Raw genomic sequence first — 25,354 nt, forward strand, 5'->3', positions numbered from 1 at the left:
ATTATTATTATTATTACACAAATCGTATAACAGTGGGCGGGTTTAGTTCCCTGCTGATCAGTTTCACTGATCACACACTACGTGCACCCGGAAGTTAACGTGAGCATCATGCTTGCGTATGACTTGTAGATCTACAACTCTGCGTCGCTGTACGTACAAACAAGGGTTCCCAGAAACCCGCGTACTTCCGTACTAGTTTAGTGTGTATAAATAGTGCCCAGCGTCACAACGCGTCGTACTACCGAGTATGCTAGTGAGGTTGCGGTTTCGCTTTACGGCTCCGGTGGAAAAGCGTCGCTGCAAACTTGGCGCAATGAGAGAAGTTGTGGCGGTGAAGTTTGTCCCGGACAGTCCCTGACAGCGGTGTGAACTGTCTCACGGTGTTTAAGGAGAGACGCTGAGTGTGAGAATGACTCGGGTGACTGCGGAGTCGGAGTTTAAAACGCTAGCAGAGGTAACTGTTTAGCAGGCTAGGCTAGCTGGTTAGCTAACTTACATCCTGCGTAGCTTCTTAGCCATGTTGTTTATGTTTATATAACAACAACAACAACAACAACCAGTGCATAAATAAAATGCAGGGAGTATTTGTTTAACGAAACAATGTAACAGGAGTATCATTAATGCCCTGTGTGTTCGTGTAGGAGTGAGAATGAGTGTGTGTTTACTAATATTAATATGGGAGTTCAGGGGGCGTGGCCTGAGGGGTGGCACAGGGTGGCAGATGCACCTCTAAAAATGACCAAACCGCCTCTGAGCTCAAATAACAGATCTGATCAAATACAAAAACACATTTATTAAACACTTACTGCATTATTTGAGTTTTTTTTTGTTATATAGTTATTATATAGTTATTATTATTATTATTTTACACCAAGTGTTGTTAGTGTAAAAGTTTACATACCCTGTCATATAGCAAAAATAAATAAGAAATACATTGTGGTTTATAATTGTAAGGTTGTTAATGAGCCAATAATTTATAATATACAAAACATTTTTGGTATATGAGCAAACAGAACCGAGCTGAACTTCTTTTGTATACGTCACACAAAACCAAAAAAAAATATTATATATATATATATATATATATATATATATATATATATATATATATATATTTTTTATTTTTTTTTGGATTTTGTGCAAGATTTAGTGAAGACATAGCACCATGAGTCCTTTAGCAAGGACGATAGCAAGAAGAAAAAGTTCATAAAGGTCAACTTAGGTTTAATGTCTATTTATTTAATATTATAATTTCAAAGATATTTTTATTGTTTTTGTATGCAAATGAAATACGATTAAAGTGTTGGAAATTAGTAATGTTGATAATATTAGTGGGTGGCTGGAATGGATTAATCTGCATATTCAATTCAATTAAATTTAATTTGTATAGCGCTTTTAATAATTGTCATTGTCGCAAAGCAGCTTTACACAATCTAAAGATGTACATTATTTCTTATGGGACAATGCGTTTTGCATAAGAACTTCCCTCTGAAACAGATCAAATTTGTAGGTCAAGGTACCACTGTAATAGACTTTTTTCCTCCATAGTTATTTTTATAATAACTATGGAGGAGAATTTGTGCAAATGTCACGATACAGGTTTTTTTTTTTTTTTTTACGTAAATATGAATATACGTGTCCCCAGAAACAAGATCTTCCGGTCTGATGAGTAATCCTGAACTATGAATTTTAACAGGGCTGTTAAATTATTTTTGGTTACATAGATGGCTTTAACTGATTAGTTTTTTAAAGCTAGTACAAAAGCACATAACAATACAAACAGGATGTTCTGATTAATCCTGAAACAGATATATTTTAACCTACAACGGCGACAGGAAAGTTATTTCAGTGATGGATATATATTTATTAGCTAGAAATTTTTTACAAAACATGTATGATATATATGATAGATATACATTTTTCATATAATTTACAGTTATAAGTGCTATTCGGAGTTTTAAGGTGACTAAACTAAGCATTATTTGCTTAAAATAAACCAGCTGTTAAGTGCAAAATTTATGCCTGGTGAGAATTTCTTGTAAAGTTTATGGTCCTTGGAGACAATTTCACTATTTTTATGGTCAGGGTTTCTGAGTGCTATTTGTTTTAAAAATAATAATAATAATAATAAATAAATATTATTATCATTATTAACTATTTTTTTCTAAATTTACGGTTGTAAAACGCTCTTTGTTAAATTGTGGTCAGTAGGTTTGTCATCATTAAGTATTATTTGTAAAGTTTACAGTTGTAAAGGACTTCTGTAAAGTTTATGCTCACTTAGCTTGTCATCATCAAGTGTTATTTGTAAATTTTACAGTTACTAAAGTTAGTATAGTAAGTATTTAAGAAGCTGTTAATTAGCTTGAGCTTTGTGTTTGCGGACAGTGTAACTACTTCTACCCAGCTGACGTCCTGGCAGAGGTCAGAGAGGTCACGGCAGCGTTTCCTGACCTCCACCTTTATGTGGATTATTACTGTAAGTGTTTTCTTTTTCTGTGTGTTTGTTTTTTTGCACAAGAAAGTTTTTTTGCAAGCCATGTTTATGGTTTGTTTAATCTAATAAAGAACATGTTATATTGTATGTGTGACAGATCTGGTTAATAATTATCAGATTATTACATGCTTGTTAACATTAAATTGATTTCTTGCATGTAAACATAGAAAGCATTTTTTGTTTATACTTTACATGTAAATCTTGTATATTTGTTTGTTTGTACAGGTTACCCCAACAATGACAGGAAGAAGCTGGTCCATTTGGGCGGCACCGTCCCTGTGCTTTATGAAGGTAACCTCAGCGTCCATCACACACAGATTATTCAGAGATTAAACACAATGCAGCACAGGATTGTGTTTGTGTTTGTGTGTGTGTTTGTATGCGTGTGTGTTGACCCATAAGGTGTACAGTACAACATCCCAGTGTGCATCTGGCTCCACGAGACCCACCCCCAGAACCCACCACGCTGCCTCGTGTGCCCACTACGCAGCATGGTGATCAACAGCAGGAGCAGCAGTGTGGATGCTCAGGGGCACGTCCTCCTGCACTGCCTTAGCAACTGGAAGCACGTAAGCCAGGCCTTAATCATTACATATTGTATGTCAGAAATGTGATATTACTAAAAGTACTTTTAAAAATGCAGATGAAACCAAGCAGCATGATTTAGAATGAGTGGTTCACTTTTTTCCTCTCCTGGCACTTTATTGATACTTTTGTATCTGGCGCTAAGATAATACAAAAATCACATATTATGTAATTATATTAAATTTTTGATGAAAAATAAAACATGACATCTACACTATCTCAGAAAAGTGTTTTTTGATTTAATTTATTAGTTTCTCACAATTTAAGCATTTAAATATTGTCGAACTATAACAATAAGTGTCGTTTTTACATTTCTTAATTTTTTCCCACAAAAATATAAAATAAAAAAATACACATTTTAAATAATAAAAAAAAGATTAAACATGATTTCTCCATGACGTCTATGACTAAATCCAAGACTATGACTGACAGACAACAAGTTTGTCTCTGTAGCTGCTTTTCTCAGAATTTTAAAAACTTTATAAATATTACATAATAATAATATTAAAGCAGAAAATAGAATTACTTAAACTTAAACTCAAATTAATTTTCATAATTATAATAATATTAAAGGTAAGGTTATATATAAGAACATTAGAGTATGTTTTTATGTAATTTTAGTTGATGATCAGTTGATTTCCTGTGCATTTCAAGTGATCGATTATGAAAAATGTCAATCTTTAAAATCTTGCAGCCTGGTTCTGTGAAATGCTGGAAGATGTACTGTTTTAAAATTTTCACGGGAAAAAAGCCACTCCTAGATGTGGCTATACTTTGGGTTTTTGTTTTATGAAAAATGATACAAGTACACCTGTACTGTGCTTGCATTCTTATGAACAGGTGACGTGGTGATGATTTTATTTGGTTTACTGAGTCCCATTACAAATACCACCTGCTTAGATTTGCACTGTGATTCTGTATCACAACTTAATAAATATTACAGTTCTACTTTCTATTACAATTCTGAAACCTTGAACAATTAAAAAAAAGTTGAGTCAGAAAGGTGTGGAGAACACAAGCTTTTTGACTGTGAGACTGTAAGCTAAAAGATACAGTAAAATGAGTTGTTGTAACTGTAATCTATCGAAGCTACAGAACACAGCAAACGACTTGTCGTGACTTCAGTGGATTTATGCAAGAAACTGTAACAATTGTTGTACTTTGATGTTGAAAATAAAACAAGAGACAAAGAAACAAACGAAAGTCTGGAGTCGTGAGTGACACTGTGTAACAAAAAAGACACGCGTCAGAACTTCCTCTGTGAATAACATGCGCGTACAATAAGTATTTAAATTAAACCCATTCCTTATAATATAACTACAGCACCACCTGTAGGATGATAGAAGAACTTGACACATCGATACATGAACAGCCACACAAAAGAATAACGATACATATTGATTATTAACTTTAATATATAAGATATACGGACAGACACACACAACTCTGTATTGTTTGATTTACAGGGTTGGTCTAACCTGTCCATCGTCCTGGAGGAGATGGTCGCTGCGTTTCAGCGCGAGTCGCCTCTTTTCTCAAGTCAACCGAAAAGATCTCCAAATCTCGCCTCTAGCGCAAAACAGCAGTCACTCGGGGATCAGCTTGATCATCGCAGACCTGACCTGAACGCCAGGAGGTCAGTGGAACAAACACGAGACAGTGGACAATGAGCAGTTTATATTGGTGTGTTTGGCTATCTATCACCGGCCAGCATCATGATGATCATCATGTTGTAGTTATGAACAGCCACCGAGCTTTGATTTATTACAGGAAAGCTATACAGTATTTTGCTCCATTTTCTGTGACTAATAGTGCTCACTTCACAGTTTCCTCCCATCAGTCAGCTCTCCTCTCCCAGCAGTACTACTGGTACCAGCAGCAAGAGTGCAAGGAAGAAGCATCAATTTCGAAGTGAAGCTAAAGTTTATTAAACAACACGAAGCAAAAATCTGTGGAGAGAGTGAGAGTTAGCAGGAAGTCCATCCTTATAGCCTTTTATGCACAATACAACTTTAAAACTTGTCTACCCCCATTTTTTTTTTTTTTTTTGGTGTTTGTTTTTTAAATGTACAAAAGTAAAAAGAAATTTAAAAGAAAATTTTAATTTTCTAACCGATCACATTAAGAGTGGTTTCCTAAAAGCTCTGTGTGTTATTGTTCATCATATACTAATGCTAATACTGATAAATGAACTCCTGAAGGATATTATTAGCTGTTAGGCTTTTTAATTTTCATTATTAAAATAATAATTTCCAAAAAAGCAACCATTCCACACCCTATAAGTTCATTCTCCTTGTAGCCCCCCATTTGCAAGCAAGTTCCATTCCAGGAGCACGTTCGTAAGTCCGATTTGTCTTTAAGTCTGAAAAAAGTGAGTCTTATATGCTTTTGACACGAATATACAATGTAAAGCAAACCATGCCATTTTGTCTCAGAGCTGTTGTCCACTGTATTGGACTGTGAACTCTGAGGATTTTCAACAATTAAGTCTATTCACCATCAGGACAGACATTTTCTATCATCGTGCTCCCGGACTGATTCATTGAAACCAATGAGGCCGACTCATTCTCCCGCACCCCAACACACATCACACACACAAACAACATACTGGACAGTCACTTAGACACTGAAAATATTGTTAATATTTTTGTACAATACACGTGAGCTACTTCTGTGATTTGTTTAGCGTCTACGAATGTTCGTAGAACCGCGGTCCGTTCGTATCTGCGGAAATTCAGAACTCGAATGTTCGTAAGTCTGGACTAACTGTATTACAAAGCCCTAGAGCTCCATGTTTCGTCTGTAGAAACAGTATTTTTTGCCCTAAATCTTTACAGTTCTCATATCAGCTCTTCTCTCTATCTTATGCAGTGGAAACTCTGTTCAAAGGAAGTTCTCTCACCCTGAAATGTCCTCATCGTCTCTGCCCCTTTCAGCCAGCAGCTGTAAGATATCACTCTTCCGGATTATCCTTTGTAGATTAGGCTATTCCATATCTCCTGTGAGACGTTTTTTATTAATTTACGGTGTCCTGCAGCCGTGTGCCGTTCTCATTTTTTCTTCTCCGTAATGCAATCCTAGCCAAGCGTGTGAAGGGGAGTCAGTCTCAGGACGGCGTAGGAGAGCCGAGTGCCGTGAGGAGGTCGTACACGCAGGAGCTGCTGGATTTCGGGATTTCCTTCGGAGAGCCGAACCTCCAGAAAAACCCAACTAACCCGTTTATCACTGGTAAAATAAATAAATAAAGGCTCAGTTTGGATAAACTTTAGATGCACAGCTTTAAGTGTCTTATTGACAGCTCCTGGTCATAAAGTGAGAGAAATAGGAACTACAATTATAACTTAATTTTTATGATTGTCGTTTAGTTTTTTTTTTCTTCAATATATAACTTTTTGTCATTTTCAGCCCCAAATATGATCGCCTCTGATTCTGATGATGTCAGTAACTTGTTTAAAAGTCTTCAGCTGGAACGAATAGTCAACAAGTACCAGCTTGACTACAAAGACAAAGGTACGAATCAGATTCTCTTTACACTATTTTCACCTCTTTTCCAAGCTCAGTGCTTTTGAACAACAGCTAATAATCAAGGGGGAAGAAAAAATGCTATCTACCCTCTTCCACATACATGACCTCACAGATATTTGTGATTGGCTTGTTGTGCTGTGACTGAGTAACAGGATCACGCCAAGTCGGACCACACTCTTTTCTACAACAATAAAATTACCTTTTTATTCATTTTTTTAAATTCTGTTCCCTTCCAGACATTCCTCAGGCGTGGAGGCAGAGTCGGGGGCACGACCAGGAATCTTTACCCCACCCGAGGTTGCTTGATGACAGACACAGAGTCTTGGTGAGCCATCTGCCCATGGATGTCTCTCCTCAGAGGATGAAAAACAAACTGACCATCTACTTTCAGAGGAAGCAGAGCGGAGGCGGCGAGGTGGCAGCTGTCACGTACCCTTTAGCTCAGCCAGACCAGGCTGTGATCACCTTCAGGAGCTACAGGGGTAAAAACGACGACTCCGAAAAGTCTATTTTACTTTAACCCCAAAGGAAGTAGCAATCAACCACAGGAAGACAGTGCATGTGAAAACATTTTGTGTAATAAATGATATTAACAAGCACAGTAAGGGCTTAGACTTTATTATAATTTTTTTAATTGAACAAATGAGATTATAGAGAAGTATGATTATTAGAAGTATTTTTTGTAAAATGAAAATACAAATAAGATCAATTACAAAATCATAAAATTATGGTTGGTAAGTAATTAAAGTAATTGAATAGGTCAGTATTGATTAACTTAAGTCAAATAATTCTAATTAATTAATTTGCTTAAAAAATGTAAATGTTAAATAAAATTAAATGAAATAAAGTAAATAAATAAATAAAAGTACAGAAAATAAGAATAGGAGAAATCATATAATTATAGTAAGTGTATATAATGTATAAGATCTACTAAAAATAGTTATTAAAAAAAATTGCAGTAATACAGAACAAAAGATTATTGAGCTTATAACTATATTTGTACACAAAATATATATGTATATATATAGTTTGCTTAGGGAATGCAAATATAATTATTTCAAGAATGTAAAAAAAAATATATATATAAATATATATAACATGTAACCATAAAAACAAGAATAGTGACTCCATAAATAATGATTAAATAAATTATAATATTATAATAATAATAAAATAAAATAATAAAATTCGTTAAAGGGGTCATACAGGCCTACATGCACTTTTTAAAGCTGTTTGGACTGAACTGTGTGTTAGGAGAGTGCGTACACAACCACTCTACGATGATAAAGAGCCGCCCAGTGGTTTTCTTTCCATTTATTACAATAATATGCCCCTTCTGAAATCAGGCCAATCGCAAATGCCTTGCAATGTGACGCCACACCAAAAGAGGCCGCTGGTGACACTGGTGACACTGGTGACACTGGTGTTTTAGCAAAGACCCGCCCCGAGTGAAAAGAAGCTGTCGGCCATTGTTTTTCGCCGCTGGAGCAAAATGCCGCCTAAGCGAGTGTGGTGTACAGTTGTTGGGTGTAATAGCGAACACAGCAGTCGTCATTCACTACCGACATCTGAGCCACTGAGGACGCAGTGGCTGAATTTTGTTTTTGAAGCTAACGTCCCCGCCGATCTACCTAAATGCGTTCATGTTTGCGATAATCATTTTTCACCAGACTGCTTTATAAACGCGGGTCAATATAAAGCAGGTTTTACTAGGAAGCTGCTCCTAAAAAATGGATCTGTACTAACGCTTCGTGTTCCTGCTTCATCTTCACCAGGCTCGGTGAGTGTGATTTATTTTACTATGACTCTTTACAGATCGCCTTTTCTAATAATCACGATGAATGCGGACTGTAAGTTAACTTACACTCTCATAGAACATGGTTATGGCTTCTTCTCTATGTACATCCGTCTCTATATAATCCCTAATCGCCCGTTTATAATAAACAATGCATTAAGGTGATTGTCTAGTTGCAAACTGTGTACGTAGTCGGAAAACTATATTATGCTTACCTTTGTTACGTTAGATGGTTTATAACGATGTCTGTCGAAGATTAAGAAGTCATGTAAACACATCAGTAAACACATCGCGTCCGTATCTCTCTCAGTAAGTTTCTCCGCTTTTCTTGTTGTTGCTCGCGGCAGCGCAACAGCCCGTTAATTCATGCACATGCAGGGATGAGAAAGACAAACAGGTCGATGCATGTCCATTCTTTTAATTTCTGCGTTGTCAGGCGATATTACAAACTTCCGCGTAGGTTCCGTACTTAAATCAAACCAAAAACGACTGAAGAAAACAGGCTCGGGCTCTATAATCCATAGTTTTCCAGTTTGGACTGCATTACCCACAAAGCACTGCGTTGTGGCAATGCTTTGTGGGTAATGCAGTCCAAAGCATTGCCCGCACTGGACTACACTTCCGTCGCTATACCCGACGTGTCACGCCCCACAGAACGGGGGGGGCGGGCTCAGCAGAGGTCATGAGCATTTAAATTAGCATGTACTGAAACAGGTTGCTGAGAACAGAGCTAGTTTTTACCAGGTAAAAGTAGTGTTTTTTTTACACAATCCTTTTAAATTTTTAATTAACGTATAATACAAACTTTTCATTAGGACCCTAAAGATCATATTAAAATTTAATGAAAAATATAATGTGTAGGACCTTTAAAGGAGCATGTACTGAAACAGGTTGTTGAGAACAGAGCTAGTTTTTACCAGTTAAAAGTAGTGTTTTTTTTTTTACACAACCATTTAGAATTTTAATTAAATATATTACAAACTTTTCATTAGGACCCTAAAGATCATGTTAACATTTAATGAAAAATAGGTCTGGATGACCCCTTAAATAATACAGAACAATAAAAATTTAAATGGCCAGTAAAAATTGTGTGGACAAAAAGATTTCTACTTAAATAATATTAACATTATCATAATAATAATAGTAACGGTAGTAGTAGTAATAATAATGATGATGATAATAGTAATAATGATGTCTGTACTTTTTCTGAATGTTCGACACAGATGCTGCACAAGTCCTGAAACAGCCAAACAGGATCATCACACTGGACGAACATCAAGTTCTCATCCAGCTACAGAACTTGAAAAGCTTACACGTGAGTGGATGTAAAATCACATTACACCCTCTCCAATTCCTCTCCAGCATGTCTCCTACAAACCCTGGGTTCTTCCCCCCCGGCAGGTCCGCGTCCCAGAGGGACTCCAGGGCGAGAAAGCCGAGATGTTCATCAACATCCTGAGTTCGGAGGGCTGCACTTTCACCCCAGCAGATGTGCTGGAGGCGGTTCAGGCGTGCAGAGACATCCCGTCTGCTCTCAAATACCTTTCTCACGTCTGCCCCATCTGCCAGGAGCAGGTGTCCTTCAGTAAGGTCAGAGAGTGCACACATTGCGCTTTTTCGAACACAGCAGAGATCGGGCTGACAGGTTCAGCTGAACAGTTTGTCCAGGTTTATTCAATTTCAAACAGTTGATGGTTTTTGCTCATTCTCAGCACAGACCGTGAACACTGATCATGATTGAACTGCTCTTCTGAAAGGCAGTGCTTTTAAAACCTGAGCGATCTGTCATGCTCAACGTCCATCCTGGCCAGACGAGGCTTTTAGAGAGGTTACTCACATACACGATGATGGAACTTATACCTGGAGATTTAAAGGGGAAAAAAAAGACAAGCATGCTTTTAATGCCTTAATATTGCTATGCATTAATAAATCTCTCACACAAATTACTTTCCATTGTGCAAGTGCATGCACAAATATTCATAAATCAGCTGTACAAGACACTGATAAGGTTGAGTTGTAATTGATTTTTTTTTTTTATAATTGTTTCATTCATGTTTATAGATTACAGTAACTCCCAGAGGGGCCTGAATCACCTCAATGACATCACTAAGGAATTCATGCGGTTTCAGTTTTTGACTCAAACAGATTTTATCCTATTTATCGTCACTAAAGTAACGAATCTCAGACATCAAGTATGTCTTGAAGTTCTTTAGATTCTGTTGTTGTACTATTAGATATTTTTTCTCTTCTTGTAATCTTTAAATTAGAAATAGTTTGTATGATGTTTTATGATAAATCTCCAATGCTCTCGTGAATTCCTAATCGGAGGTTTTAAATCAGGGAAAACCCTGTGCACGGTCATGCTGTGTGACCACATGCTTTTCTCATACTTGTTTAAAACCTACAATTTTGATAAATGCTGAAAGAAAGTCCCCACCGTCCCCAGATGATCACCATGACGCACTGCTCGTGTACGTTCTGCGAATGCTGCTTCAAGGCCTACTTCTCGTCCGTCATCAAAGAGAAGAGCATCGACTACGCGGTATGTCCGCTGTGTAACGAGCCAGACGTGCGAGCAGCAGGACGCAGGGAGGAGTCTGTGGAGTACTTCAGTCTGCTCGACACAAAGGTCAAACCCGTGACACCTTGTATCATTTAGATTATTATTCACTACTGATCATGTAGCGTGAAGTTTTTTGAAATGAGGAAAAGCTGATAATAAGACATGGTGTTAAGTAATGGATTAGTATTAATCTGTTTAGACAATATCTTTAACCACATTTTGTTGTCCTAGCAATTATTATTAAGTTATTATTAAGTTATTATTATTATTATTATTATTATTATTATTTATTAGCAGTATTAGTATTGATGTTCAGTGCTTCCCGTTCTGCACACACAGATAAGGCACTATCTGGACACACAGACCCATGAGCTGTTTCAGAGGAAGCTGAGAGACCGTGCTCTGCAGGAGATGCCCAATTTCCGCTGGTGTGCTCATGTAAGATCGTAAACAAAAGCTAATGTACCAAAGGCGTTCGAGTCAAACCAGGACTTTTGACTGTAAAGAATAACTCTTAAAGACTTTAAAAACTCTCTTTATTTCTCTATATAATCCGCTGCTACAAGTTTTACTAGTGTTTAGGTACCATTAAGGTATAAAGTTTTCTCAGTACGCCAGAAGCCATGATCGGACATGTCTGAAACGCTGGCCCCCCAGGAACTCATTAATTGCTGTACGTGGGATGTAGCAATAATTCTCAGCCGAGTTTCTGTGATGTGCAAGTGGTGTTGGTGAATGATTGTGGTTATAGTTCCCACAGACAGAAGCGTCTCTTTGTAACTAAGCTAAGAGCTAAGAGTCTCATCACCGTACTGTAAATGTCAAACGCTTTTACACCTTCATTTACAAGAAACATAATCACAAGTCCCTGTTTGACTTAAACGCCCCTTGTATAACCCTTCCTGCTAGCTCTCCTGGTTGTAGTAAATCGTACCGCACACTTTTTTCCGCAGTGTTCTTTCGGACTCCTTCACGAAGCCGACAGACTGAGGATGGACTGCCCCAGCTGCAACAAGAGCACGTGCTTTCAGTGTAAAAGCCCTGTATGTGTTAAAGCTTCTCCAAATACAACATCATGTACAGAGTGAGCATTTTAAGGAGTAGCGGTTCTCCGAGTGGGGTCTTTTTGACGCAGGGGTCTGTGAGTGTCATAAATCACAACCCATAATTAATAGTGTTATTATATTTCTGGTTCCAAGTACCAAAGTCAACTCAGACCTAATGAGTTTCATTGGAGGTTCGTGTCCAGGAATAGACAGCACTAAGGGTCATGCTAAGGGCGCCTGTAGGATTTATTTTACAGTTTAAAGGGTCACTGGATGCAAAAACGTTTTAGAGGAATGTGATTTATTTTTCCCCCTTAATGTAGTCAGTGAGCCATGTTTTTTTGCGGTCGAGATTTGATTTTTGACCTTGCACTGAAATAAAACGTGCAAGTGAAGATTTTACACAGTGTTGTAAAGTCTCATTAAGGTATTCAAAAATATACCACAGTCATTTAGCCAATGATTATCCTATTTTATTATTGGCACATCATGCTGTTTATCCTTTTATAGTTCTATCGAATGTTATAGAACGTCTGTGAAACATTAGTTCCTCCTTGTTGGTTATGTCAAAACAATACTTGTTAAACAATACAGCTTGTGTAGACTTTGCTGTGCCAAAACCTGTTACAAAGCACTGACACACACCGATAAGGCTGAGTAACGAACTTTAATACTAGTGTGTATTAAAGATTGTAAAAAAAAAAACGCCCTGTCATTAGGTACTAAATTTTGTTGCTCAAATCTCCTCACCCATCAAGTTCACATGCTTTTTTTTTTGCGAGATTTGTCTGCAAACAAAAATGTGTCCCTACATGTTTGTTCAGGAAATGTTACATTACTATATTAGGTGTGGTCTCGGTGACTTAAACTGGGACAAACATGTAACTTTAAATATTTCTTGGGTGAAGCCAAAGTCATAAATACATATTTATCTATTGATATGAGCACACATGCTTGTGTAAAGTATAATTTTCTTTTTGTTCAAATTGATCTTAGAAAGTTTTATTTACTGATCGGTATCGAAGTCAAGGTATTAAAAATTCTTGAACGGTATCCAGCTCTAGACACTGAAGACATTTCCTTACAAAAAGCTTTACTATATTAATGATTATACATTGTTCTTAGGTAGCAGTTTAAACCCAGTGCATTTTAGTCATTTTTTATATTTACTGTTTTATTTAACACTAGCTGAGCCTGCGACTTTGTTTACATGGAATTTAATGGCACACTTATTCGCGCGTTTAAAAAGAACGTACAGCGCCATCTGTTGAATTTTGGAATGAACTAAAATTTTGTTGAGACATCGCTTTTATTAAGTAGATTTTAAACCTACACTCATAAGCGCTTATTAAAAAAAGTACAGCGCCATCTGTTGAATTTTGAAGTAATAATTTTTTTTAAGGTTGTTTTTTTATTATTATTATAAGGGCATTTTCTATTGAAATTTTATAGAAAAGTAATATATCCTCTCTTCTCGTGGGCTGATTGAGATGAAACAAAGCTCAAACGTTACCTCAAGCTCGGATATATACACCTGTAAAAACCCCATTGAAATTCATTCAGTTTTTACGTGATGCGTGCAAAAACAAGCTGACAAACAGACAAAAATTCCAAAAACCATCTTGATGCTCCATTACTCATCTTCAGCCGCCAATTTTCTATTCACTTTACAATTTTATTATATGTATAGATATAAGGGTCAGGATTGTGCAATATAGATTGACACATCCTATGTAATGCAATATGATGAATTTCGTTACATTTACATCATAATCAACTATACAAACATTAAAAAAGGCAAGGAAAATGCACAGATAATGAGATTTTTTAAGATTCAGGTGTTTTTATGGTTGTTCTTGATTGTTTCTGCAAGCAAAATAATAATAATTCTATGAGCATATAAGCGCACTGGATTATACATCACACTACATATGTCTACAGTAGCGTTAAACTTTTATTCTAGAAAATCCGTCAGCACCCAATTCTGACCAATTAGAATCAGAAATCAATCAGCGAGTTTAATCATCACTAAAGAATAAGATGTGATGTGATTTGAGATAAAATACTTATTAGCTATATTACAAAACTGCAAAAGTGTATGAAGCAAACATCACACACCATGCCACAAGTGCTAGTAATGTTTTTCTTTGTCGTCAGTGGGCGTCCCAGCATGAAGGACTTTCCTGCGAGAAGTTTAAGGAGTGGCTGCAGCTCAACAGCCCCGAGTTCCAGAACTCTCGCCTGGAGCTCCTCCTCAGCAGGAACAAGATAGGTCTGATACAACACCCCAGATTACATCTATTACTCGGATGATTAATGTTTTAAAATAATGTGTAGATGACACACCTCTGAGGATAGTAAGAAACTTGTATGTTTTTTTTATTCTTTGGCTTCGTCTTTTGCAGATTGCCCCAAATGCAAGTTCCGGTTCTTGCTGTCTAAAGGCGGATGTTTACATTTTAGATGCACGCAATGCCAGCACGAGTTCTGCGGAGGCTGCAGTCGGCCATTCAGACTGGGCGCTGTGAGTCTCTCTCTTTCTATCAGGTTTTCTCTCTGTGTCCGTACCGTCCATAAAGCTTCATAATCTCTCTCTCTGTATTTGGACTGTGCAGGTGTGTGATTTCTCCGCCGAATGTGCTGCCAAGGGTTTACACGCCCATCACCCCAGGGACTGTCTGTACCACCTCAGAGACTGGAGTGTGACCAAACTACGCAGTCTGCTGCAGGTCAGAATTACTGTAGCTTCCTAACAGTACAAGAATCTGTTATACTCTATATTTTGGTAAGTGATGTCATAGCAGCCAAGGTGTGATGAAATATTCGATTATTTTCATCAGTTTCGCTTCAGTGGTGTGATTTTTGTTGTCAGAATTTCAAACCATTATAACATTAGTAATAATATTTTTTTCTTTTTTCTTATTCTTTATTTCTACACTGGTAGTCCCCGAACATTCGAGTTACGGATTTCAACAGATACGAACAGATCGCGGTTTTACAAACATTCGTAAATGCAAACTAATCACTGAAGTAGCTCACCTATATTGTACAAAAAATAGACACTACAGAGCACCAGACACCAATATTTACAATTATATACACTATGTTGTGTAAAAGTGTGTAAGTGAATGTATAAAATGTCAAAAATTCTGTATATTTTATTTCTGTGTGTGTGTGTGTGGGGGGGGGGGGGGGGGGGGGGGGGGAATTAGTGGGCCGGTTTCAATGAATCAGTCCAGGAGCACAATGATAGAAAAAAAAAGTCTGTCTGACAAGCTGTCCTGATGGTGAATAATCCTAATTTTAGAAAATCCTCAACAACAAAAAAAAGGTACAGTCCAATACAGTGGAAAACAGCTCTGAGACAAAATGGCATCCAGGATTCCCCTTGCAATTTAAAGGCGCAGAAACAAGACTGTTGCAAGTGTGATTCATTTCCTTAGGCGTGGTTGCAGTTTTTTGCCACATGATGGCAACAAAAAAAGAGAAGGACAGATTTAGTCAAGTGGATTGGTATGCTTTACATCATATATTCATGTCAAAGGCGTATACGTCTCACTTTGTCAGACTTAAGAACAAATCCAACTTATGAACGTGCTCGGGGGACTACCTGTAATTAAGTTTGTCTAGGGGTAGTTGAAACTCTTGTGCTTTACTGTGACTAACGTGTGTATGAAGGAGGATTTAAAAAAAATGTGCTATGAGTGTTACAGGAAATAAACCAACAACAGCATGCTGGGATGAAATAAAATTACTTTTACCATCTTGACCTTGATTCATTTTTCTAAAGTTATTCCTCTTTTTTGTTTATCTCTAAGTATATTTTTTCATTCAGCAAACACTATTAATAATATTATTAAATCTAAATAATATTACATATTAGCAAATATTGCATTATTTGTTGAATTAAAATGCTGTACTACAAAATAAATAAATAAACATAAGAATTACGCCGTTATGGAAAATCAATCTAGGTCAGGATGCTTAGAATAACTTTAATTAACTCCAGTACAATGTCCTTGATTTTTTTTACAATAATTTAATTTAATTAACATTGAATACGACATCCTCCTCAGAGTCAGCGTTTTCACTCCTCTCCGTCTTCTCTTTTCAGCACTATGGCGTGTCCCATCCATTCGTGTCCAGATGGAAGAATGATGCAGGGCAAAAGCGCTCAAAAGGTATCACGGCATAATGTTTAAAAAAATAAGCACAAAAATGCGATTACGATGGTTTGGCTCGTCAACGGATGTGCATAATTTTTCATTAGGATCAGTCACAAAAGGTGAACCGGAAAATGTAGGGACATGAGAACAGCTGACATTATGAGTTATTATACTGTACGTTTTAGAAGACAAATGAATCGCATTATTTTATGCAACAACACCTAATTACACACACACACACTATAACAGCTTTAGTTAAGCATGATAAAACGAACTGTGTGTCAAACACGATGAAGCACTTGGCACGAATTATGATTGTATAATTAAATTAGGATTAATTGTTTACTAGAATTACCGTTTTAGACTGCGCTTTTTAGAACACAGTTTCTATTTTTCTTGTCGGACTTGAAATTCTGAGTAGAGTTTTGTTTTTGTCTGTCGTAGGCGTGTGTGGAGTGATGGAGCACAAAGAGACCGGGAGTGTGAAAGAAGAGGCGTGCGGGCGCCCCGCTTTTCAAGAATACAGCGGTTACTGCACGTAAGACACACTTCCTGTTTACTTCCTGTTCACTTCCTGTACAGGACCACACTTCTTCATTTAGCTTCCTGATTTTTAACCTCTGTAACAACCTTAAACAAAAAGCTGCTTAAAGCACAGCAATTTAATTTAACTTATCTGCCCGGAAAATGTTCGAAAACTTAAACTTACAACTTTGACTCTGACTTTAGAGATTCTTTGCATACGTTTTAAACAAACATCTCCTTTTTAAACACTTCACCATTTCAGCTATGCACTATAATATAAATTATGATTTGGACCATGCCGATGATAAAAAAATAAATCAAAACCTTCCAACCAATCAGAACAGAGAATCCAACAACATAGTGTGTTATAAACTCTTCTCCTGTTTATGGTTCTTTGCTCCAGGATTCATTATAAGGAATGTCTGGTGGAGTTGATCAACCAGAACCACCTCGACCCGGTGGTGCTGCTCGAGGGGCCCGAGCTGCGTGCCGAACTGGACCGCTGGAAGATCCCGGTCCCGGAAAAGCAACCCTCGGAGTCCGAAAGGGTCTACAAGGAGCGCCTCAGACAGGTCAGACAGGATCGTCCATTAGAGTAGATTCAGTAATGGTGGCCTCATCAGATCACATGATCACAAGTCCATCTTTATGCTCTGTAGCAAACTTTTTTTATTTTATTTCTGAGTCTCACCAGCAAATGGTTTTCTTATGGACACACAGCTGATAAAGATTAACATGGATTTATACGTTTTATCGTCACGTGCATCAGCTAATAGATAATGAACAACGAATAAACAGGACGTCGCAGAAATAAAAAGCATCTCTTGTTTTATCAGGTGTTGATCGAGAGGCTGAGTTTGACCGCGAGGACAAACCTGGTCGCTCCGCCCACGCCGTCGCCTTCTCCCACCTCCCCGATGCTCGCCGCCGCTCCCTGGTACTCGGTGCTGAACCCGGGCAGAGCCAAAGCTGAGGACTCACAACTGCTGCTCATGCTCAACGACTGAGGAGAGACTCTACACCATTCTCACACCCTGAGGGGAAAAAGCCCCCACAGATCTCCATCCTATCCGCTGTGTATCCACTGTGTGCCCTGAGGTCGTATCACACACCTGATCCATCAGAAGGTATGCTCCTGAACAACTTTTCATATCAGGTGCTGCAGCTTAACACCTCCAGCCTTTTGGTTTCTGTTGACATCACGTTCTATGCACAATGAAGACGTTAAGTTTTTCCACGATGAGTCCTCGTTTTTTTTTTTTTTCTCGGCTCTGTAACACAGCACGGTGTCTCTAAGCACTTTAGGACCTGCGTCTGACCCTCCGGCCATTCGCTTAAGCGTCAGTGTCAAATGTGACTTTTCCTCTGACCTGCAGATGTTTGTGTTTGCCCCCCGCCCCCCCAGAGAATGAGAGATTTATTTTTATATTTATTGTTTTCGCTTTGTTTTTTGCTCCAGAAATATCATCTCCTTTTTTCTCCTTCAAACATGTCAGCTTTTCTTTTTCTCCACAGGTACAGAACGATGGTTTTCTCTAAAGGAGGCTTTCCCGTATTCCCAATTTATTTTTCAGAGTTTTTCAAATTAAAATCCTCGATAGTTGACTGTGTGACGTCACAAACTGTAAATCGTCATACGAACCGACTAGACATTGGTTATAATTTTAATTACGTTCGATTATTAGCTGCAAGTCGTACCGAGCTGTAATAAGCTCTTTATGATTTTATCAGATTTGAAGATTGCATCGGTTCAAACTGTGGGAAAGCCTCCTAAGGATTTTTTTTTAAACAGTAACTTCTTTAACAGCAACTTAATTTTTATTTTCTTTTTTTTGGAAAGAGTCTGTAGTGGGTGGCATGGTGGCATAGGGATAAGGTACTGCAGCCTCGCACCTTCAGGCTCGAGGGTTCGGTTCCTGCCTCAGATCTGTGCTCGGTGCGTTTCTCCGATTGTGCAAAGACATGCAGCTTAGGCTAAGTAGTATTCCTGTAGTGGCTGTGTGCCCTGCGACAGATTGGCACCCTCTCCAGGGTGTACCCCACCTAGTGCCCCAGGTCTTTTGGGAGGAGCTCCAGGCATCCTGCGACCCTGTATGCAGGATAAAGCGGTACAGAAGATGAATGAATGAGTCTCGTCCTGCGTCAGCAGTGATAATGGTGTGAGAAAGGAGTTTAATCTGTACTAATTTCAAGATTGAGAAAAATTAGGCTGTTGATTTAAAAAGGAACATCTGTGTGCAGATGTTTTAACAGCTGTTCCACAACATTAGATGTAAACAGCTAAGAGAATACAGCAAATCGTTTTAAAATAGGAGTTCTAATACCTGCTGGCGTATAAGAGGAATAAAACAGTTATATGGAAATTTTCGGCTTTAGATCGGAAGAATTAACCCTGCTGATTATTTTCCTGTAACGACATAAAACTTGTGAAAGATCTGTTGGAGTACAGAAACAAACTCTAACAGGATGCACTGAAACGTAGCAGAAGAGTGTGTTTTTTATTTATTTTTATTTTTTTGATAAGTGTGAGACGTGCTGTGTTCGTTCCTGCCGCACTAAAACACTGACCGTCTGACAGCGTCTCCTCGTCTCGCTTCTTCTCCGAACTAAAAAGAGAGTTGAGTGTGAATAGCCTTCCTGTTGTACTGTTCTGCTTTAGAGCCCGCAGAAAGGCAAGTGTTTTTATTGATGGTGAAGTGAAAATTAAACACAGATGTGACATTGTGAATAACTGGGATAATAAAATATTTTTCTATTATGTCCTTTTTGAGTTTTTATGATGTGACGATAACACAAATGAAAAAGATTTCTATCACTAAATCAAATACAATCAATTTTTTTTTTAACATAAAATCAAATGTCAGAGGTGCCAATATTTACAGTTTAGACATAGCATTTGTGATTTATGATACTGGAGATCGTGAATTCTTTACTGGCTTCAAAACTTTCATTTCACTAAGCTTTTTAAGACTTGATGTAAAAAAACTTAACAAAAAAAATCACAATAAATAACTTTATCGTGGTTTAGTCTCTAAGGGGCGTCGTCCCGGACTGCAGGATACGCCTCGACCTCTTTGATCACTCTTTCGGCGATGGTGTGGTTATTTGCTGCCACGATTCTCCTCGACATCAGGTCCATCGGTCCACCTGCACGTTAAACACACACCAGCGTGAACGCGGCGGGTCCGATTTACAGCGTGAGCATGAAAACGAGTCACAGGTTAACCCCGCCCCTTACCCTCCACGTCCCGCAGGACTCCCCCTGCCTCCTGAACGATGACCGCGGCGGCTGCCACGTCCCAGCAGTGGATCCCGATCTCGTAATACGCCTCCACGCAACCGGCCGCCACCAGACACATGTTCAGTGCCGCAGACCCGGCGCCACGAATCCTTATAGAGTAGAGTGCAAGTAAAGCAGAGGACAGAGAGACAGAGAGAGACAGAGGAAAGTATGGAGAGAGCAAAGAAGAGCAGAGTTTAGAGGGACAGGAAAGAGGAGAAGGAGACAAAGGAGAGTATGGAGAGAGAGAGAGAGACAGGAGTGACCGAGACAAGAACATGGAGAGACAGAAGTGAAAAGAGAGGAGAGTATGTGGAGAGAGAGGGAGAGACACAGAGACAGGAGAATATGGAGAGACAGAAGAGCGACAGAAGAGAGAAGAAGTAGATGGAGAAAGTGAAGAGAGATAACATATGAAGAGAAGAGAGACAGGAGAGTATGGAAAGGGAGAGACAGACAGGAGAGAGAAAGACATGAGAGGTGCGTGCGTGCGTGTGCGTGTACCCGTGCACTGGCAGACAGAGGATCCTCCTCATGTTGGAGAAGATCTTGTCGACGACTGCAGGATCTCTGCTTGAGCCGAACTCGGTGGCGATGATGGACTGATTAATCTCTGAGACGAGGAAACGGACAGACGGGATGCTGTTAGAGCTGCTCTGTTTCCTCATCAGCAGTTTACAAAATGAATATGTTACAATTTAACGAGAGGTTTTTGAATTTCTGGTTTACATCATGTTTGCTTCATTATCAGATAAAATAAATAAATGAATAAATAATTAGATAAACACTAATTAGCAGCATGAGCTTAATAGACAAGAAATGAAAGGATGATGAGCTGAAGCGTGATGAAGAGTGGAACCTTTCTGATCGGAGACTTGGAGAGGTTCTCCGTTACAGAACGCTCCTCTCCCCCGGCGCGCCGTGTACATCTTATCCTCTATACAGCTGTACACCACACCAAACTCCAACTACAACACACACACACAGCGTTAAAGCAAAAGAAAGAAAAGTGTAGACTAAAGGAAGTGGTGTGAAGCGTCTCACCGTCTTCTCCACTGCAAACCCGATACACACGGCCACGAAGGGATATCTGGAGAAACACAGTAACACTCAGCGTTCTTCCTCTACAGAATGTATGGAATGAATCCGAGCGCTGGAGCATCGTTATTTGTTTATTATGTTTTAGGCGTTTCTGGGATTCGAACTTGACCCGTGGTGATGAACTGACCCGTGTACGAAGTTGGTGGTGCCGTCCACAGGGTCGATGATCCAGGTGGGATTTTCAGACAGAATGCACGGCTGACCGTCAGCCACCGACTCCTCACCAATAAAACTGGACCACACACACACACACACACACACACACAAGGAAAAGGGATTTAAACCGTACACCAAAAGTTATTTTTTTTCACTTTCCAGCTATTATGCTTTTTATTTGGTTATTATAAATTAGTCATTATTTTAGCAAAACAATCAAACCAAAAATATATATTATTACAAATAATTATAAATAATATTTATAATTTATTGTAGCAGTTCTGAAGTCTGGCGACAATAGAAAAAATGTAGGGAAAAGTGTAAAAAAAAAAAATTGTACTATTATAAAAAATCTACAAATTAACAAAAATAATATATAATCAATATACTGTATTATGATGTATAATAAATATATTCATATATAATATACAGTTATATAAATACCATATACATTAGTAATAAGTAAAATAACTAAGTAAATAAAAGTAATAAATAAGTAAATAGACATGTCATGTATTATACTATTAGAATTACACAGATACTATGTAAAAAAAAAGTCATTTGAAACTAAAAATTAATAAATAATTAAAACATAATTACACATGATAAAAGAAATCATATTGATTAAGTAAAAGTTAAATAGTTAAATAAGGAAAACATCATTAAAGTAATTGGTAAACAAATCAGAAATTAGGTGAAAATAAAGTATAAAATAAATAAATAAACGGGAATGTTTTTATTATTTATTATTAGTGTAACCTGTGTGTAGGAAATTTGTCCTTGACTGAATCGATGATGAGCTGCTCGACTTTCTGGTCGGTTTTAGTCACCAGGTCGACCGAGGTGCTTTTACACATCACCTTCATCTCATTCTGCAGAGCCTCCCGGACCACCTGAAGCACACAGCAGACACCAGCATCACCATCACAGACACGAGGAGCAGGAAGAGTGTATGTGTGTGTGGAGAGAGAGATGTTAGTGACATCAGGGAAAAGAAAAAAAACCTCCATAAATGTGATAACCTGATGATTCAGTACATTCAGGTGTTCAGCTGACTTTATTTTATTGCCCAACAACAATACTGAGTCTAGACCTGAATAAATGATCAACCCCAGATCATCAGAGGCTTGTATATTGGACCTTTGTACCTTCTTACCCTGACACGCCCATTAATCTGAAATAGTGTCACACAGCTGTTTAGTCCCAATCCTGTGCGTTCTCATCACATTGTGTGTGCGTGTGTATGGAAATGCTCTTACTGTGACTATTAAACTGTTTTAATACCATCTTGAACAGTTCTTTATCCAATTTCAGTCACTTAAATCTCCATGGCTGTTTTCTTAGATTGATGCAGGATGAAAAATGAACCTCTGTGAAATGGTGACTTTTTGCACAGGCAGTGTAAAGAGATACAGTAGAGAGAGTGTATGATAGAGAGAGAGACACACACACACACACACAAACCTCTCCTGCTTTCCTGGCCACAGCTACCGCATGGTCCATGGCTTCCTGCCAGAGGTCAGGCATCTCTCCTCAATGCAAATTCTCTCTCAGAGAGCTGTAAGGAAATACACAAAGAGAGCACACAGGAGAACTCATAACCACAAAATCACCTGTTGAGAAACCTACACCTGGCTGTTTCTCTTTCTTAACCCTTTCATGCACAGACTCCAAACCTTGTGCTATTTTTTATATAAATAAAACTCAATACTCATTACTGTCACATCACTCTCCACGTTCCTGTCTCGCTGTTCTCGGTGCAGCATGTCTTAGACCTAAATTACAAACTATATCTTTATATACGGGTTGGACAATGAAACTGAAACGCCTGGTTTTAGACCACAATAATTCATTAGTATGGTGAAGGCCTTTTTTTGCGGCCAATCCAGTATCAGTTCGTCTTGGGAATGACAGATACAAGTCCTGCACCGTGGCCAGAGGGATTTTGGGCCATTCATGTTGCAGAATAGTGGCGAGGTCACTACGTGATGCTGGTGGAGGGAAACGTTTCCTGACTCGCTCCTTTAAAACACCCCAAAGTGGCTCAATAATATTTGTTCAACTTGTTCACTTTCATGTTTCAAGATGTTTAACTTCACTTTCATATTCATCAAACCACTCTGTCACCAGTCTTGCTGTGTGTATTGGTGCATTATCATCCTGATACACGGAACCGCATTCAGGATACAATGTTTGAACCATTGGGTCTACATGGTTCTCCAGAATGGCTCGGTAGTCCTTGGCAGTGAATGCGCCTATCTAGCCAAACTATTGGGCCTATTGAATGCCATGATATTGCAGCCCAAACCATCACTGATCCACTCCCATGCTTCACTCTGGGTATTTTTGAGTCTGGGTGGTACGCTTCTTTGGGGCTTCTCCACACCGTAACTCTCCCAGATGTGGGAAAGACAGTAAAGGTGTACTCATCGGAGAACCATACACGTTTCACATTGTCCACAGCCCAAGATTTTCGCTGCTGGCACCATTGAACCCGACGGTTTGCACGAGTGACCAAAGCTTTGGCTAAAGCAGCCCGGCCGTGTACACTGACCCTGTGGAGCTCCGACGAACAGTTTTGGTGAAAAGAGGAGAGCTGAGGTGCACATTTAATTCTACAGTAAGTCAGGCAGGTGTGATTTTATGTTTTTTGGATACAATCTGGGTTAGCACCCAGTCATCCCTTCCAGTGGATAATAATAATAAGAAATAAGTAAGAAATTATAAAATAATGATCATTTGAAATGCATAAAAAGGTCAACACTCTTTAACACCTCAGCTAAAGTTCACTTTCAGCGTTTTCGTACAGGATGACTTGCACGAACTCATTTCTCTCTTTCTGATGAGGCCTCGAACTTTGACCCCGCGCATGCGCATTAATATGCATCTGAATCGGTCTATTAACATTAATAACAGCTGAATTAGTTTGAATAACAATTAGGCTATTAAAAGTGCATATGCAGATTATGCACTGCCCTAATACACTCCCCCCTTATAGTGCACTTTTTTGACACTTTTTATAAACCAGTTTACATTATTTTAGATATGAATTCTGATCACATTTTATCCGTGATAAACTGCGCACGCGCGATTATCAGATACATGACATTAATTCTACTAATTATACACAGTTTCTGTCCCGGAAGTTAAATTAAACGATTATTTGAATGCAGGTAGGAACAGACTTTAGTGACACTACATGGTCATAAATGTCCAAAATTACCAAATATAATAATATTATTTATTATTATAATTATAATAAAGATACAAGAGCGGAAAATCACATACCGGCAAAAAACAAACTGTTCCCGGAAGTCAACAGTGACGCGCTCTTCTTCGGCGGTGGACCAAACAAACGAACGTCAGCGCTTACCATCTAGTGGACAAATTCGGTACTACAACAAATGATTCTCCCCTTTCTATTTTTTTTTTCTTTTTTCTTTACCTATAAAAACCGCGATACACATTCAAAGGAATAGATACACACACGTGTAAACGTCCACTTACTTAACCTGTAGATATTTACATCCATACACATCAATGCAGATTAAAGCCTTAAAAGGAGGAAAAAAAATTAAATAAATAATATAACATAATCTAACACCAGATGGCGCTGTGCATGTCAGTGAATGTGGATGGGAAAATATATAATATTCAAATGTAGTAATAATAATAACAACAATAACAATAATAATACTTTATTTGGTCTTTTTTAATATATAACAGATGCAATATTATTTATAAATCTGCTGGATAATATATTCAGAATCAATAAAGTATCTATCTATTTATTTATCTATCTATGTTCATTAGCCTATAAGGATATTTGCTAGTTCTTTAGTCTAGCATTATAATAATGATAGCAAAGTTGTTCCTAAAATATTGTGTCAAAGTCGAAAACCTTTTTTTTTTTTTTTTTTTTACAGTAATATGTCTGTGCTTATTACCCTTCTGTAGCACGGGCAGGTCTGGAGCGATTTGGACACTGACTAATGACGTTATTGTTATTTTAGCTGTCTCGTACAGTACGGTGGAATCCAGAGAGATATCAGAAACACTGAAGCTTTAATATATTCAGGAAAATAAATAATTCAAAGAAACAACACAAATGTCTG

At 38.1% G+C, this 25,354-nt stretch overlaps 2 protein-coding genes across 3 annotated transcripts; one reads left to right on the forward strand and one right to left on the reverse strand.

The window, feature by feature from the left end:
- Window positions 1–224: 224 nt before the first annotated feature.
- si:dkey-181m9.8 (uncharacterized) lies at window positions 225–19,458 on the forward strand. 2 transcript variants are annotated; one of them, XM_053486408.1, is made up of 22 exons: window positions 225–454; window positions 2,389–2,479; window positions 2,723–2,788; window positions 2,900–3,066; window positions 4,549–4,718; window positions 5,954–6,027; window positions 6,164–6,310; window positions 6,488–6,592; window positions 6,844–6,932; window positions 6,999–7,089; window positions 9,626–9,717; window positions 9,804–9,992; window positions 10,849–11,031; window positions 11,305–11,403; window positions 11,919–12,008; window positions 14,169–14,283; window positions 14,417–14,535; window positions 14,627–14,740; window positions 16,126–16,192; window positions 16,622–16,715; window positions 17,106–17,274; window positions 17,539–19,458. In XM_053486408.1, the coding sequence occupies exons 1-22, from the start codon at window positions 410–412 to the stop codon at window positions 17,707–17,709; spliced, it is 2,547 nt and encodes an 848-aa protein (XP_053342383.1). In that variant the 5' UTR covers window positions 225–409; the 3' UTR covers window positions 17,710–19,458. The 2 variants fall into 2 exon arrangements, with proteins under 2 accessions (XP_053342383.1, XP_053342382.1); XM_053486407.1 differs by having other exon boundaries at window positions 6,844–7,089.
- A 100-nt stretch (window positions 19,459–19,558) lies between these two features.
- impa1 (inositol monophosphatase 1) lies at window positions 19,559–24,607 on the reverse strand. Its single transcript, XM_053486409.1, has 9 exons — window positions 24,528–24,607; window positions 22,704–22,797; window positions 21,999–22,132; window positions 21,211–21,315; window positions 21,027–21,072; window positions 20,842–20,950; window positions 20,487–20,595; window positions 19,941–20,092; window positions 19,559–19,849 (listed from the first exon to the last, which is right to left on the reverse strand). Exons 2-9 carry the CDS (start codon window positions 22,764–22,766, stop codon window positions 19,734–19,736), a joined length of 834 nt encoding a protein of 277 aa, XP_053342384.1. The 5' UTR covers window positions 22,767–22,797; window positions 24,528–24,607; the 3' UTR covers window positions 19,559–19,733.
- Window positions 24,608–25,354: the final 747 nt, after the last annotated feature.

This window comes from Clarias gariepinus, chromosome 25 (genome assembly GCF_024256425.1).
Source record: "Clarias gariepinus isolate MV-2021 ecotype Netherlands chromosome 25, CGAR_prim_01v2, whole genome shotgun sequence".
NCBI lineage: Eukaryota > Metazoa > Chordata > Actinopteri > Siluriformes > Clariidae > Clarias > Clarias gariepinus.

Coding starts and splice junctions, on each gene's coding strand:
- si:dkey-181m9.8 (XM_053486407.1), top strand. CDS start 410: ATGACTCGGGTGACTGCGGAGTCGGAGTTTAAAACGCTAGCAGAG. Junction 6,028..6,163: donor GCCCCTTTCAGCCAGCAGCT/GTAAGATATCAC, acceptor ATGCAATCCTAG/CCAAGCGTGTGAAGGGGAGT. Junction 16,193..16,621: donor AGGGCAAAAGCGCTCAAAAG/GTATCACGGCAT, acceptor TGTCTGTCGTAG/GCGTGTGTGGAGTGATGGAG.
- impa1 (XM_053486409.1), bottom strand. CDS start 22,766: ATGCCTGACCTCTGGCAGGAAGCCATGGACCATGCGGTAGCTGTGGCC. Junction 21,316..21,998: donor GACAAATTTCCTACACACAG/GTTACACTAATA, acceptor TGTGTGGTCCAG/TTTTATTGGTGAGGAGTCGG. Junction 19,850..19,940: donor AGTCCTGCGGGACGTGGAGG/GTAAGGGGCGGG, acceptor TTTAACGTGCAG/GTGGACCGATGGACCTGATG.